The following is a 17,146-nucleotide window of genomic DNA, read 5'->3' as shown; positions in this document are numbered from 1 at the left end:
TGAAAGTAAAATACTAGATTTTACTTCAACAAACTCTTTATTCTTGCCTTATAGAATGCAGAACCTTTCCAAGTCGCTGTCCGAGAAGACAATTGTATCATTGTCTCCCTGGACGCATCAGATGTGGTGAGCTCATCCTCTGTCTATGTTGTGAAGATAGCTGGAGAATCCAAGAACTACTTTTTCCAGTTCGACGAATTCAATAGCACTTTACCTGCCCCTGTGGTTTTTAATGCCAAATACCATGGCCTATATTACATAGTGACTCTGTTGGTAGTGAACTCAAATATGGTTTCCAAGTCAGCAAGATCAATCACTGTGTTAACCAGTAAGTAACACCTTATTCTTCTTTTCTTCTGTTTCTTGTGTCTGTGTGTGGCTTTTTTTCCCCCAGAAGTTCTTGTGAAGATGGTTGGGTGGTTGTTGGGTTTTTTTTTCAATGGGTCTTGCTTGTGTGTAGGATGCATCCCTGTGTGAGAACAGTAGGGAAGAAGGCTTGACAAGGTGTGAGTGAAAATTCACAAGGTGTGGGCAAAAAGAAAGGAAAGGCTGTAAGCTTCCCCTGGCTGACCCTTCTTGAACACTGAGGTGTAAGATACTAAAACAGTGTGATCAAGGAACCTCCCTTTTCAGATGTTCATCCTAAACCCTTTGAACCAGGAGTTCCAAAAATCTAGTAAAGGGTATGACAAGTGTTGACTGACATTTCAGTGTAAGCACTCTTATATGATGAGTTTTATTCTGTTTTAAATGCTGTAACATTGTTCTTTGATTGCTAATATGTGGAAGCAATATTAAACTTGAAAACCAGGTGTTTCTGCCAGTACAGATTAAGGTGTTTTTGATGGAGAACATGTTTGTAGTAGCCTGTCTCTTACTATTTCCAGGTGCATTTATCTTGGGGGAGAGGTGTGATTTCGTTTTCTCTGTCACCATACAAAGTAACACAGATTTCCAGCTGTGCTTCTGGCTCAGAGGTTGATCCAGGACTGGTTCCATGTGCCAACCTGGAAATTGAAAACAATTTGTAGAATATAAATTGATTCTTTCATCTGGAAGATTACAAAAATCTGTTTGGATGGAGCCAGACTAATTTTCATTTTTTTTTTTTCCTAAATGGCACCTTGGGTTGTACAGGGAGTTTTATTTGTATTAAATCTGAGGAATGGTTATGATTTTTTTGTACCTGTATTATTGTGTCAATGACGAAACACCCTCCACAGTAATAGCATTCAAAGCATATTAAAGTAGGTTCATGTGTTATTGAGTGAGGTGCCTAAAATTTAGGAGTTTGCATAATCTATGCAAACAAGATTTTGCATAATCTATACATTCTTCAGCCTTCCCTTGTGTGCTCAAGTTGATGAAGGAAAACCATGAAAGATCCCATGCGAAAAGTATCATGTTGTTGGGTAATGCAAGTACCGAACAATTTCAGGGTTCACAGGTAGCCTGGATTTCCTTTCCTTTGACTGCTTTAACCTCTTAAGCAAAGTAATAATTTTAATCCCATTTTCTATTTTACGTTTGTTTCCTTCAAAGACAATAATTAAAGCATCTGTTGTCATATATAACTGGGAAAAAAAATGCCTCACTATTATGCATTTTTAGCAGGTTTTGGGTGCTGCATTTGCAGTTGTGCAGCAGGGCTCATTGCTCTTTGATTTCCAGAGCCCACGAGGGTCTCTGGTAGCAGGGAAGGTGTGATCGAAGCTGGCAGATGGTGCACATGCTCCTGTGCAGGGAATCTCTGAAGGAAGAAGGAAGCCAGAGTCACTCAGTGTGATGTTTTTATCTTTTTTTCTTCTGTCAGGGACAGGATTAAATGCTCGTGAGACACAGTTTTCATGTTCAGGCTCAGTGTTTATTAATTCTTATCTATAGTACAGTCTCCCAAGTTCGGAGTTCTAGCTAACAGGGTAGAAAATGGCTCTGTCTCTAACTCTTTCCCAAGTCTTTTAAGCATAATTTGTCCAATAACAAGATGACACCTATATTATTTATACTTTTAACCCAATAACTGACCACCTGTGGTCCGCAATGCAGACCCTTTCACCCAATTAGAAAACACCACCCAAACCCGTGAAGAAGAGGAACGTAGCCAACGCCCCAAATCCTCCATCTTGCCTTATATATATATTACTATATACTAAAACCTTGAATCCTAAGTTTTCCACCCTGTGATATCACACACTTCTATTCAAACTACACACCCACAACCCCAGTGCTATCACTCAATTTCAGAAGCCTGTTCCATGGCCTCAGGTCAAATGCAGTGCTTGCTTGAGGGTCAGTGCCTGTTAGCACAGAAAGCCTAAAATCCTCAGTTTTCTGGATTCCAACAACTCAGCCCACCAAAGTCAGCTCCAAGCTTCCCATTTCTGGCTCAGGGGGTTTCCACAAGGTGGAAAAATGAGAGGCTGATGGCTCCAAGGGCATATCCTGTGTCACACTCCCTCTTCCAAGGCTTGATGGGTTCACCACCTTGTTGATGGGGGTGTGTTGGAAGCATCTTGGGGTTTTCTGCTGCTGCCTCTGCTGCTCCCCCAGAGCTTGGAAGGACCAGTGATTCTGGCACTCAGCCAGTGCTGCCCATGGGAAACAAAGAGAGAACAGTAGACTTCACTGGTTTTGCCTCAACAGAGAGACAACCATGTCTGTGGAAAAGAAAGGGCAATCCTGCGGGCAGCACTGAAGGATGCTGTACTGAACTCTAAAAGAGGGCTGCAAATTGGGAGCTTTGGAAGGGAAAGGATCCAATCTCCTCTGTGATGTTTTCTGTCAGGCAGACTGATGAGTGCTGGCTCTCTTGTAGCAGCCTTTGCTCCTAAGTTCATCTTTTGGAGTATAAGGCTACAGAACTGAAAGTAAATTTGGAATGAAAAGACAGTGGGGCAGAGTGGGCTTTTTAAGGTGTTTCAGTACCCTTCAGGTTTTGAGAAGAGATCGTAAAACTCCTGTAATGGCCACTGGTTTCTCCTACAGAAATGCATGAAGTGGTATTTGGTTGGTTGTCGGGTTTTCCCCCCCTCTTATTGGTATTGTCCACTGCCTGTTTTATATAATTTTATGACTATCAATTAACTTGATTTTTTTGGCAAACAATAATTAGGATAGATTTATATTTTTCTTTTTGCCCTATGTTCTCTGGCTGCTTAATATTCTTGGTTTATTTGATCATGCAAAGATAGGTAACTATCTAAATTATTCCATCAGTATCTTACACATGATAGAATGGCACATTGAAATTAGCTTCCAGTACCAAATTAATTCCTGTTCTAACTCCATTGGTGTCAGGAGAGCTTTACCAGTGGCAGATTGACCCCATTCATCAGGCTGCCACAAAATAAATCAAGCAGGATAGCCAGTGATGCCAATGTGGTTATTCCCAATGCAGTGCTCACAGGAGTTTTTTTGGGATCTCCTGGAGTCTGCAAAGGAAATCCAGCTTTTCAAAATGTGCTGAGCTGCACACAGAGCTGTGTGTACCCAAAAAGTGCTTATCAAAATGAGACCAAGGTCCCTCAAAGACATTGCCTACTTAGAAATTCATTTAGAGTCATGAAAGGCCTCTGCTTTCCAATGGTATATCCTGATGACATTTCCTTTCTCCTGTTCATGTCTCCCGTAAGTATGCTACATCTAAGGGACTTGGCAAGAAAAAGCAAGAGAGGAACCCATGTAAGGGAAGACTTTTTTTTTTACCCCTTAAGGTTTCTGGCCAGAAAAGAATTGAAAAGCTATCAAAATATTTATTTTATACATTCTATGTAGGCATATATATGTGTAACACTTCATACAAGTGTATGGGCATAAATATGTACATATAAAAATACAAAATCATGTCATCTAAATATACTTATAACATAGAATCATTTAGGTTGGAAAAGACCTCTAAGATAATCAAGTTCAGCCATTAACCCAACACTGTCAAGTTCACCATCAGACCATGTCTCCAGGTGTCACCTCCTTGTATTCTTTGAACACTTCCAGGGATGGGAACTCAACCACTTCCCTGGGCAACCTATTCCAATGCCTGATCACCTTTTCAGTGAAGTTCTTCCTCATAACCTCCAGATTTGTCAGGCACAATTTGCCCTTAATGAAGCCATCCTGGCTGTGTTGGATCATCTCCTTGTCTTGCATGTGAGCATGTCATCCATGCACATCTGTGTATGTTCCTTTTGAGGTGTCCGCTGTTAATTTGGTCCTTTTCTACAAGACTGCACAGTTCTGCTTGTCTCTGATTGGAATAATTTCAGGGTTTTCTCATGTTGATCAAAACACCACAAAGTATAGAATTTCCTTGTTTAGGCGCTGTGGTCCAGATTGTTGTAATGAAAAGGATGAGCTATTTGAAAACCCTTAGATAAGAAACCTGTAATAGGCAATTTTAGCACAAAATAGCACTTTTTGCTTCTGATTCCACAGCAAAGTTGTGTTCAGCAAATTGGGCTCAGTACTTCACTGAAGGAGAAAAATGGAAACCCTGACGGCCTTTTTAAAGATCCTTGCAATGGTTTTGACAAGAATAGTTGTGAGAATCTCACCCTCCTGGCTGGATTCCTGTGCTGTGCCTGTCAAAGTGACCTTCCTTACAGTCTTCAGTCTGGATAATGCTGAAGTAGTTCTGGTATCTAACACAACTGTTTCAGGCCTGCTTTCCTCTGCTCTTAGAGCTTTGGCTTTTCAATGGGGATGAAGTAACTCTGGAATTCATGCAGTTTATTTAGCATTTTAAAATATTTGACTGAAAATTCGACCTTATTACTAATTGATTTTAAAGTAGTTTATGAAATAAATAAGGAGCACATCTGTAAAATCTGTGACTGATATTTTCACTCACTCATCCTATGTTTTCCCATCTTGAGGCCTTATTTTATTCTTCCCAGGGTGAGTCATACCCATATAGCATCTTCTTCTTTTTATTTTTTTTCCCATATTCACTGTCAACTTTATATTGTGAAGAAAAAAAATGTTTATACATTTGAAGGAATGGGTTAAGCAGTACATTGCAAAGCTATTGTGTGCTGCAGGAAAAAATGTGTGTCTGCTGGGAATTGGAGAAATCCAGATCTGAGGATCTCTGATGGCAATTAAGAGCAGCTCTGCCTGGCTTTTATTTCAGCTGATGATTAGGAGTTTTTAGTGGCAAAATTGTTTCAAAAGCTGATGGTCCTTACATACATGACTGTGAACTATATTCCCTTTAGGGAGAGTTCTGCCTCTGTGTTTCCTACAAAAATATTCTTCTCAAGAGGCCAACAGGCTGCCTGGGACTCTGATCTCCAGCCCTCAGAAAGTAATTGGCATTAGACCGAGTTAATGCTCTGTTGTCATTGTGCCAGATGCTGCAGGAAATGATTCAGCAGGTCCAGTCTTTTCCTCTGGCTTGTTAATGGATCAGAGTTCTTTAACTCAGAGCTTCAGAGGGTTTTTTCCCCTTAATGAAATGTGAAACTTTAGCCCTTCATGTTTTTCTTTCTTAAAGGATGATGTGAAACACCTTTAAAAAGGCTGGTTATCTGTGGCAGCCGTAACTTTGAAATGTAACTCAGAACAGCATCTAGGTCCATTAGTGCTCATCTTTTCCCAGCAAATAAACTATGTTATCATCTTTTTAGGGTGAGAAAACTTCTCCATCAGAATCAAAGAAACAGAAAGAACTGCAACCATATGATTTCCTGCTGTAATTTGCATTGTAAGGAGGATCTAAAAAATTGGCCTAAGTCTGTTCAAGAACAATAGCTATGCCTTCATTCTTGTGACATTATTTTTTAGGTTGTGTCGTCTTATTATTTATAACCCTATGTGGCCATGTAGAAATTGCACTATGTGTTATCGTTTTCACTTATATTCCCCCTTCATAAGCAATAGCACAATATCCCTATTACTTATCATAAACTTGAACTTTATGTTCTCAATGTATTGAATTCTTCTTTAATCTCAAAGATGGTTTCTTTTTAACAAGAGAAAAAACATCCTAAGGTTTACAGCTACATAAATAGTTCATCCTGGGGAGAAAATTACATAATTCACAACTTCTTCCGGTGAATAAAGGGAATTACCCATGGGGGTTAGATCGCTTAATTAATGGGGCATCTTTTTTATGAAAGTCACAATATAGAGGTAAATAATGATCAATCTGGATTCCGATGTGAGAAGCAAGCGATCTCAGTCCCATCTGTAATGCTATATTCTAAGGTACAGCAATAATCAATCATTAATTCCATTTGTAGAGTGACCCAATCTACACACATTACAAAGAAATTGATTTGGATTGAAATATGGTACTTCTTTTCACAGCTTTTTTCCCCCCTGAATTGCAAATATTAATGCATCTGACACAAATTGAATGCATTAATGGAGAATTTATTATTTGGAATTTTCCAGGGCATTGGAGAAAGATGTTAGGCACATTTATTATGCTATCTTGATGCTTGTGTAATGCAAGTTATAACTAAACGCTAAATGCTGGAAAGTCCAGGATAAACAGGAAGTTTATCCTGTAAATAGATAAAATGGGAAAGCAGTTGCTACTTAGGCAGAGGATTCCGAGACACTGAGAAAAATAGCAAAATAAGTATTTGATCCTGCAATCTTGCCTATGTGCGCATAGTATAATCTCCAAGTCTAAAAAGAAAGACATTGTAAGTGAAGAGGTACTTTAAACTGTTAGAGGGACATTGAAATGCTCTAAGGCCCTTCTGTAATATGACTTCAATGTAGTACAGAGCTTTTATAAAGCTCTAAGTATTATATTTCTGTGATTCCACTTTATTTAGGCTATTTCTTGACAGCCACTGAAATCTGTGACAAGCTGGATCCTAAACACTGAAAATAGTAAAATTAAAAAGACCAGACTGTTTATGCTCTGAATTATAAATATAGATAGTAAAGAGTGGCATTTTACATACTCTTCAGTTTTAATAACCCTCGGAGCAGTTAGTAAAAGTGAAAGACAGAACATGATGGTTATCTGCTGAGCGTTCTTTTAATTTTGCAGTGTGCAAATAGCTTTTGGTGTGAAGATATGATGCTGAAGGAAGTAAGATAATGGAAGAATCTTTAAATTGCATTATGTCACTCATACAGGCCTGCTAACATCAGCCATGAGCAAGGAGAGGATAGCAACATGAAAGAGAGTCTGTGTGATTACAGCTTAATTCAATTGTTGGTTAATTAAATCAAAGCATCAGGAGGAAAAATCATTTGGATTAAAAAACGAATATAGCTTCCATCCTTTATTTGATTTGTTGTAGGAAGGAATAAATGGGGTAATTGAATTTCAGTGGCATAAGAAAGTTTCAGTAATTCTTTCAGAAATGAGGAGACCTCAGATGTGAATGAGATAGCAGGAGAAAGCCCAGGGCACACCCACGAACATGAGAGATGACTGCACATAAGCACTGAGCTATTTAGGGAATGTTATTGACATTTAAAATACTCTGGTGTGCTGTGGGAGCTGTGATATGAACCCTCTGGTCATGTGGGTAGTCATTTCCACTACTTATTTCAGAATAAACAATGGGAAGAGCTTTGGCAGAAGGAAGAGGGTAGGCTTTGTTTCCTGGGCTCTGCTTTACTCCTGTTTATTTCTAGGCTATCATGAAATGTCAGCAGAATTTTTACAGATCCCATCGCTGAAGTGCTTGTTACTATCTGTGAGGTGGGGAGTTTCTCTTTGTAAGTGTTAAGTGATGTGGAAAAGCAGGCTAGGATGGTGGCCCTCTCACATGGTAGGAATGGGGACTGTATAACTACCCACGAAATAAACATTTGTATAGATACCAAAATAGTAAGTCTTCATTAATGTAGCTCCCTTTGGCCATTACACAGATAATTTTCTCAGCTCATCTTAAAAGCTCTACATTTATGCTGAAGTCAAAAGCAGTTTCAAGTGTTGTGTTGATTTTGTCTGGGTACTTTTACATGATTGACAAGTATTAAAGATGAAAATGTTTCTGTGAGTGCTTAAATAATAACATTTTTTTTAATGTCAAATATGGAAATTTTTTCTGTTAAAGCATAATTGTTAAGAAGATACCTTCTTTGAAGGGAGGGGAATATAGAAATACTGGCTTTGACAATGTCCCAGGTAGCTTTGCCCCACACCTTTGTGAAGCCCCAAATATCATCTGGTAGATTTAAGAGTGCCTGTGCCATACCTACAAACCCATTTCTTTTCATTGGTATTGTATATGTGCAAAGAAGTCAGTTTGCCTATTAATCTGCCCCTTTCTTCCTTTTTTTCCCCTTTCGTTTGTATGTCCTTTAGAACCACTTCCTGTGAGCAATGTTTCTATCTATGATTACAAACCATCTCCAGAAACAGGAGTGTTGTTTGAAATTCAGTACCCAGAGAAGTACAATGTTTTCACCAGGGTAAATATAAGCTATTGGGAAGGAAAAGACTACCGAACAATGCTGTACAAAGGTAGGAGGAAACTGTTTCACCAAACTTTGATACTAACTCTGCTGGAAACATTTTAAACAGCGGCCTTAGATGGGGTTTTGACATGTATTTATATAATGATTTGTATTTCTGGTAATGTGCTTATATAATAGCTTTTATATCATGAAGTAAGAGATGGGTCTTTAAATTGAGATGGTTGGGATTTTTAAATTGCTAGAATCCTAGTTCTAGTGATGTCCCCTTTCTTTTGGATTTTGGAGGAGGACTTGGTGGTCTGGATTTTTGTATTCAGTCTGAAATCAGCCTGGGAAATCATCCCCAGTCACTGGTGCTTCTGTGTCAGTTCAAAGCAATACAAAAGCTCCCAGTCTCTTCCCCCTGGCCAGTGTTTCCTCTTTGGTCTGTAGCTGATAGGAAAGCTCTGGGATGTCCCAGAGGAGGGAAACCCATTCAATAAACCTGATTCTTGGCAGAGAATCAAGGCTGGTGGTTCTGTATCACCATGCAGTGACACAGTACTGGGCTGTAGAGTACATTAGAGCAGCATTCAGTGTTGTCCCTGAGCTAATAAACCCTGCGGCATAATAGAAATTTCAATGTTCTTTAAATAATCTAATCAGAGGCAATCAATCTAACAGTCTAGACAGTCAGCCTAAGCGAATAACCAACCTAACCACCTACCTGAATGATCTAAACAAGAGCAAATTCTGCTTTCTTTTTCATTTGTTCATAACTGAACCCTTTCATCTATTTGGTTATAACTTTTGCCCTGCAGTATAGCTTAAGAACAGCATCTGTCTCAGAGATATAAATGGGACTAAAAATGTCCTGTGGGAAGCACCCTAAGAGGTGAGGAAGGCTCCCACATGCCTAATGGTTTAACATCCCATAGTGGCAATAATGCCTTTGGGCAATTCAGTAGGTGCTGAAATGACTTTTAGCCACCGAATTTAGGATCCCAGAATAGAAGACTGGTCACTGGAAACTCTCTTTAAAATCAGCAGAGGAAGAGATACACACCTCCAGAAGAAGGTCAGGGAATTGGTGAGTCTCTTTGCTTCAATACAAAGTGGGGCTAGAAATCCCATTTTCAGTGCTGTAAAGTGCCAGAAGTTAGGAAGGGTAAAGTCTGGATCATAGCAGAAAACATAGGTGACCTCTTTGCAGAGAACAAAAGGGACACTAGCAGTAATTTTTTATCTTCTACAGCTAATAGATGACTCGGGGGGCTGTAACACTAAATCTGCTGATAAATAAAAGAGTCAGCCTAAATTAGGAGATTCACTAATCAGCTTGCACACTCCTTCCCACAGCCTGATAGCCCTAAGCAAGTTCTCTTCAGCCCTCACATGTGGTGGATGTGAGCTGAGCCCCTTGGTTGTTGTTCCTTTGAACATCTCCCACAAATGCTGTGCCTCAGTCAGCAAAAGACCGGAGAGGCTTTTGCGTGCAGCAGTTAAAGGTCTGCAGGAGCTGTCAGATGCTCTTTGAGATATCCACTGACATTTGGAGCAGGTTTCCAGGTTCAGTTCCCTTGCCAGTGAAAAGCAGCTCACGTTTCTTGTGCTGGGCCTTTGGTTTGTTTTTGGGGTTTTTTTGTTTTGGTTTTTTTTTTTTTCCCCTTTCTTTTTTCTGGTAGGAAAGTGGTTTTGACAGCCAGGAAAAGTGTTGACAAACTGAATTATTACAATTTCATATCTTAGAGCAGGCTGAAAAATGTTTAAACATCTAAAACATTGCCCATTCACCATGTGCAGTCACATTATCAGAAAGTGAACATTCTCTCTTTTGTTTTTTTTTTTTTTTTTCTCCTTTTTCCTTTCTTTTCTCTTCAAACCTTCTGCAGATTTCTTTAAAGGTAAAACAGTTTTCAACCACTGGCTACCAGGCATATGCTACAGTAACATCACATTTCAGTTGGTATCAGAAGCAACCTTCAACAAGAGCACACTTGTGGAATACAGCGGGGTCCAGCATGAGCCCAAACAGCACAGAACAGGTGAAGAAAATTCTTACACACCATTTCTTCCAAGTCTGTATTGCTGCTTCTCTTGCTGCTGTGGGGAGGGGATTGACCCCACAGAGAGCAGGGTCTGTGTGGGAGCAGTCCTGGGAGCATGGGAAGGGGACGTTGTGGCTGTTCCATAGGCTTATGTGACCAAGCAGTGCAGAGGGAAATTTGTGTGAGAGTGTTTGTCTTGGTTTGGGAAGACAGGTATCTGCCAGGTAATAAAAAAAAAAACAACTGCAGTTTCCTTTGGGATGGAGAGTGTAACCCCCCCCCCTTTTTTTTTTTCTTTTTCAATTATAAATTACAATCAGAGGCTCTTAGGCAAAGATTTGGGAAATAGGAATAGCAGTTCTTTACTAGTATGTATTACAAAGCAAACAAACACAAAAAAACCCCAAAAAACCACCAAACAACTACAGCATTAATAACAAACGAAAACAGTACCAAGAACCTTGAGGGCTTTGTTTCACAAAACCCAGGGCAGTTTGGTTTCGGTGCCCCTGCAGGATCCTCAGAGCACCAAGCTGAAACAGTGGAAAAGTCCCGGGCCGGTAGCTGGGATGGCAGTGTACCCCAGCAGGCAGGGGCAGGATGTCCCGGCAGTGCAGGTGGTGCAGGGTCACACTGTAGCAAGAGGAGCAGTGCTGAAGAAGCCGAAGGCGAGGCAGTGCCTGGCCCAGCTCCCGCGGGTGACAGAGAAAACTACGGATTCAGGCCGAACCGGTGATAGTAGATTTCCCAGGATGGATCCCTTTGGCCACAGTGAAAGTCTTCCAGCCAGCAACAGCCGTTCTCTCTCTCCCTGAACGCTGGAAAAAGAAGAGCCCACAGCTGCCTCAAGCTCTGTCTTTTACCTGCGTTATCTCCCCCTTCCACCTTTGTCCACCTCTTTGTTTCGGTTAAGTACTCTCAAGTATCCAACACTTGGTCCCCTTGGTAACTTATGGGGAAAAAATTCTTTAGAGAAAGAAGGAACAAACCTAACCCCCAACAGTGTTTCTCTTATAAAGCTTGCTTCTTAGAAAATAACTTTTGCTTCACATGAGATATCCTAGGCCTCATGCTAGGAATTAATTTTTAAGCCACAGGAATAGCTGCACTGAGCAGACTATTGATCTATCTCTGTTGGTCTGTCTCCTTGTGCAGTGAATCATAGCTGAACTGCTCAAGAGGACCTTCCTCATTGTGCATTTTTCCATCATGGAGAAGAATGTCATAGTTGCCCGACTTGGCGGCCAGTTTGTGCCCTGAAGCATGAACTTTTAATTTCCAAGATGACAATGTTGCAAAGGCTGAAAATTGCATTTGTTCAGGGTCCAGAACTAATTTAATTTGACCCTGGGACGGTGCCCAAAACTTTTTCGTTAATCTCTTGGACCGAAGACATTTATCAGGGTCCAAAGTGAAATGAACCAGCGATAAAATCAAAAGGCCAAATCTTCAGATGGATACACTGATGTTGGTCCATTGCCTTGGACAGAACACAGCCAATTGATGCCAGCTGAGTTCTGTCCTGAAGATCCTAAATATAGTTGTTGAGATATTGAACCATAACCATCAGGATCATGGAGGTTAATTTGTGGGGTTTTTGTTGTTTGTTTTTTTTTTTCCTGCTGCCCTCCCATCCCTCATTTTTCACATGAACTGCAATGAAAATGTAGAGTCTGCTTTTCTGTTAGTGACTGTGACTGGGATGGGAGTTGAACAAATTAGTGTGCTGTAAAGTGCCAGCTTTAGAAGTGCCAGGCAAAATTATTTGCAGAGGCTACTCACACTTAGAGGGTGTAAGGAGAGGAAGACAAGCAATTACAGTGAGACAGATAAAATGCTGTGTGTTCACCTCCTGGCATCAGCTGAAGTAACTTCTTTGCGTGCCAGAATCTTGTCTTGTGGAGATTCAAATCTTAAGATCAAGCTTTCACAAATATTAAAATTTAAACTGATGTTTAATGCTCGTGAAAAGGTAGCTGCTAAAAGCATATGAAAAGCCCTACAGCAATGTGAAGGTTATTTTTTAAAATAGGAGCTATGCCATATATTAGTTTTGCATATATATTTCAATTAATTTCTACAGAGGTGGGTTTTTTTTCCGTGATTGAGCTCTTCCTGGAAGACACAATAAAATAAATATAGATTCACTGTTAAAAATCCACACTAGAGTAGCTTTGCTGTTATAATAGCACTGAAGTTTGATTCACTGGGACTTCACATCTACTTTACTTCCTGACATTCTTTAATTGTGATTATGCTGTGAATTTATACTCATCTTGATCCCACTAGAATCACTTCTGGTATATCTATAAGAATATGTAAGAGAAGGGATGATCTTAGAAAGGGCAAGTTATTTCGAGCAGTCCCTAGAAGAATGGTATTTCTCTGGGGGGTTAAAACATTTAAAGGTGCACAGAACATACCAATTAAAAGACTATCCCTTGCCTCTCTTTTAGTTCCTTACCCACCTCGAAACATTTCTGTCCAGATCATACCAATCAACAGAAACAACTGGGAAGAGCACAGTGGGAATTTCGCAGAGGAATCCTTCATGGGACCGCAAGAAATCATAAGGAAAGAGAAAGTCAGCCACACCTCTGATAGCCCCACTGCAATCCCAGCAGCAAACACGTCTGCAGCCTGGCTGGATGACCCCTCCAACAGCACCGAGTACGAAACCACCTTGCAGCCATCCTGGTGGTCCAACGAGGCTGAGTCATCTGAGGGGGAAGAGGAGTTTGTCAGTGCAGTTTCCAGTGCTTATGAGGCCAGTGATGCCAACACTGGGTCTGGCAGACCCACAGCAGAACCCCCTCCCTTCCTTCCTGTGCAGATGGTGCTGACCTGGCTGCCCCCAAAGCCTCCGACTGCCTTTGATGGTTTCCACATCAATATTGAACGGGAAGGTAAAGCAGAGCCTCAGGCCCCTCTCATTCTTTTCTAAAATTCCATTGGTGGTTGTCTCCTCTATAAATTGTTAATTATCTAATACTGTGTTGGAACCCTGGTCACTGAGACTTTTAGACTTTCTGTGCTGACAAGCACTAACCCCTCCCCCCCCCAAAAAAAAACCCCACTACATTTAACCTGAGTCTGTAGAGAAATCTTCCAAAATTGAATGATAAAACTGAAATTATAAGTGTATAGTTTAAATAGAAGGGTGTAATATCACACAGTGGGAAACTTGGAGTTTAAAGTTTTAAAATATAGTGGTTTTTTAATATATATTTATATATATATAACAAAATAGAAGTTTTAAAAAAGAAACTAGTCCTTTTTCACCTTCTTCTTCATAAATCTAAGTAGTATTTTACAATTAAATAGAAAAGTCCACATTACTGACCACAAGTAGTTAGTTATTGACTTACAAGTAAAACTTAATTTATTTATCATTCTTTAATTAGACTGTTTATCCTTTAAAAACCTTATAAAAAGAGAGATACAACTCCATTTTTGGTTGGTAATTTAAAGTGCTATAGAACTCTGGGTTTGTAAAACTGTAATATAGATAAGAATTAATAAACATCTAAGTCCCAACAAAAAGTGCCATCTTGTGCATTTAATCCCAACCCTAACAAAAAGAAGATAAAACACAACACTACTGTGCTTCAGAGGGCTTTGTTAGATCCCATGTACTTCTTGAGTTTTTGCATTGAGTGGCATCTACTTCTGCCTGGGCAACATAAAAGTAAGGGAAGGAGGAGTAAATTTTCAGTTCTCTTTTGTTAAATGGGATTTGAACTGTTGTGCATGTTGCCACACGGTTTGAATGCAGTCCTTTCGGATACCTTTTAATCCCACAGCTGAAACAAGATTAGAGTTTCTGATGTAAATAATCTTCTTGCTGGCTGGGACATTTCAAACTACAATTAATCCACACTCTTTTTCCCCTCCCTGATTTAGAGAACTCCACAGAATTTTTGACTGTGAGTGAGGACACTCACAAATTTGTTGCTGAACTGAAAGAACCAGGAAAATATAAGTTGTCTGTAACAACATTTAGCTCCTCTGGCTCTTGTCAAGTTCGGGGAAGTCAATCAGCAAAAACACTTAGCTTTTACATCAGTAAGTATCTCATTAAACTCTTCTTTTTCTCCCTGAACAACATAGCTGTAATGTACAGAGTTTGGCCACTGTGGCATTTCTGGCATCTGCTGATGGATCACAAAGGCCTGGCCCTCTGGAATTCCCTGTGCCAGAGAAGGAAATATAGTCCAAAAATGTTAATATATTGCAACCTGCCTAGATGGGCCTTCATTGTGCCATCTTGGCAGTCTTAAGAACTGAAAGCAAATGATGAGATGGAGTCATTGTCAGTGTTCAGAAGTGAAAGGAGTTTCCCTTTTGCATCTCTCAGAGTGAGGATTTAATTCCAAGAATTAATTTGGTGGTTATAGAGAGCCTTGGAAATATTTAACTTTTTTACTCCTGGAGTATGGACTGTGTTAGGGATGAAGGGCAGCACAGGCTGAGAGTGTGGGAATTGCACAATTAAACACTGAACTCTGAAATTGCATGGTCTCTGAGAGAACACAGAGCAAATTACAGTAGATGAAGTGGTTCAGCCTGCTAAATTTGAAGGAGAAAAAGTAATTTATTATTTCCCTGTAGAACCCCAGAGTTTCTTAACTGGAGATTCAGTAAAAGACAAAGTAATAATACACTATTGTGTAAACTAATACCATGACTGACAATTAGATCAGCAAGTGAGACAGGTGTTGGTGAATTCTGATCATTATCCTTCTAATGGCTGTGGTCACCTTTGTACCTTTTTCTGCAAAAGGAAATAGATATACTCTACAGAATGCCCATAGAATGAGACAGGGGAATACTTGCAGCACTGCACAATTTTGCATGTGGAAAGATAATGTCTTCCCAAACCATGTGCCATGAGTTGAAACAGTATCTCCCTGCTAGGGCCTTAGAATTCTCTGGAAAGGACAGGGACCGATGCAGAGGGCAGGTTTTGGATTGCCATGCAGTTGTGAGCACTCAGAAAAATGGAAGGCGACTTTTGGTAATACCCATATAAAAGCTGAAGCTGGGTAAAGACTTCCTCTCTCTCCCCCTGTCTGGCGAGCAGGTAACACATGGGTTGGCTGAGGGAAGCCTGGCTTAAGCCCTGGCTGTGCCGCCCACAGAGGAGGCAGGGCTGCAGCTCGGCAGGGCCGGCCTTGTGTCTGGGGCCGCCATGGCGGGAATTGGGGCAGGTCATGGCAGGAACATGCCCCGGCCCCCATGGCTGCCAGCACACCTGGCCCAGGGAGAAGATGGGATTTCCTCCCCCCACTCTACGCTGGGCCTTACAGAGCAGCTGCGAGCGGCTGGTGCCATCAGATCAAGGGATGGAAGGCAAGGTATCCATCAGCCTCCCCCCTCACCAGCATGGCTTTGAAACATCTGCCCTGGCAGAGATCACCAGCCCACCGCAGGCCTGGGCAAGGTTTAAGTCTTTCCTGATACAAATTGAGACTTAAACTCTAATCCTTCTCAGAGATGAAAGAAAAGACCAAATTGGAGACATGTAAGGGGACAGTATGGAGATCTCAAAGTCAGTAAAGGAAGAGTGACTTTTAAGTTGTAGAGATGATGAGTTGCCTTGGTTCTAGGCTGAAAATCTCCTATGGATTATGGTAACAGTATAATCTTTTAAATCTTGAACAATATAAGTTGGGGAGATGATTTGTGGGTTTGAGCAAAGGTATCTGTGATGAATATTTTTGTGACCCCCATGAGAGCTTGAACAGAGAGAGAGAGATGAGAAGAAGCCCTCTGCCAGTGAAGAAGTGAGAAGACCATCTCTGTTCCCTGAGTTGAAAAAAGATCCTTTGTTTTTTGAAACAGCTTATTTTTAAAAGGTACCATCCCAATTTATGAAATCCACAGCCCATAGATAGTCATGGGAAAGGCTACATGATATGGGAAGTTCCACAAATGCAGATTTTCCTGGGTGGGCTGCTTTTGTGTGAAAGTTACAAAAAAAAACCCCAGGAGTGACTTTTCTCTCTCAAAGACTGAATGAAAGACTGTTTTACAAGTGGTACTGACCTGGAGTTCTGAGTTTTGCCTCTTTACATTGTTTGTAGAAAATGAACAGTTTGTAGTGAAAGGGTTGGTTTTAGAAATTGTGGGGTTTTTTTCTTTTCTTATTTTCTTCTTTTAGTGTATGTTAATAAAATCTATTTGTTTTTACTTCTAAGTTGAACCTGCTTTTGCCTTCTTCTCCCAAAGTCCTATCTCCTAGTTAGCAAACAAATTCAGCAAATGTAAAACCTCCACATAAATCATGCCGTGACTCGGATGAGCAAACCTAAACCATAACACCATGAATGCTGCAACAAATCACAGTGGCCCAAGCTGGCAGAAAAAAATCATATTAAAAGGAAATGTAGTCAAGTACTTCAGTACATTAGGAATAAAAATTGTTCCTTTAGTAGCTCATAACATTTACAAGTACTAAATATTTAGACTTGAATTCATCATAATGCTGGACTGCATGTAGCAATTCCACAATTGCTCCCTATTTATACAACTTTATAGCTGAAAGAAACAATAATCGGAAAACAGCACATCAGAGGGAGAGAGAGAGCGAGGCTCTGCTGTTGTAATTTCACTGTCTCCTGTTTTTCATTAGGAATAGTTAGACAGCTTAGTTATATGATAAGCATTGAAGTAGATAAAGATATGTGTAGCAATGCTATTAGTACCAAATGTTGCTCCATTTTGTA

General features: G+C 40.3%; 1 protein-coding gene across 2 annotated transcripts in view; it reads left to right on the top strand.

Annotated features, from left to right (window-relative positions):
- The window catches only part of PTPRO (protein tyrosine phosphatase receptor type O), a 144,591-nt gene that overhangs the window by 80,980 nt on the left and 46,465 nt on the right, over positions 1 to 17,146 (top strand). The window contains exons 2-6 of one of the 2 annotated variants that reach the window (XM_066184461.1): positions 55 to 328; positions 8,279 to 8,437; positions 10,263 to 10,415; positions 12,875 to 13,324; positions 14,322 to 14,483. In XM_066184461.1, the coding sequence (XP_066040558.1) occupies positions 55 to 328; positions 8,279 to 8,437; positions 10,263 to 10,415; positions 12,875 to 13,324; positions 14,322 to 14,483 (1,198 nt within the window). Of the gene's footprint in view, positions 1 to 54; positions 329 to 8,278; positions 8,438 to 10,262; positions 10,416 to 12,874; positions 13,325 to 14,321; positions 14,484 to 17,146 lie in introns of those variants that run through there. The other variant, XM_066184462.1, reaches the window with a different exon arrangement.

The sequence above is a fragment of the Chamaea fasciata genome, unplaced genomic scaffold (assembly GCF_029207755.1).
Source record: "Chamaea fasciata isolate MVZ Bird 193981 ecotype frontalis unplaced genomic scaffold, bChaFas1.0.hap1 SCAF_5, whole genome shotgun sequence".
NCBI lineage: Eukaryota > Metazoa > Chordata > Aves > Passeriformes > Sylviidae > Chamaea > Chamaea fasciata.
Note: the sequence above shows the minus strand (reverse complement) of the source record. Positions and strands in the feature narration are given on the sequence as shown.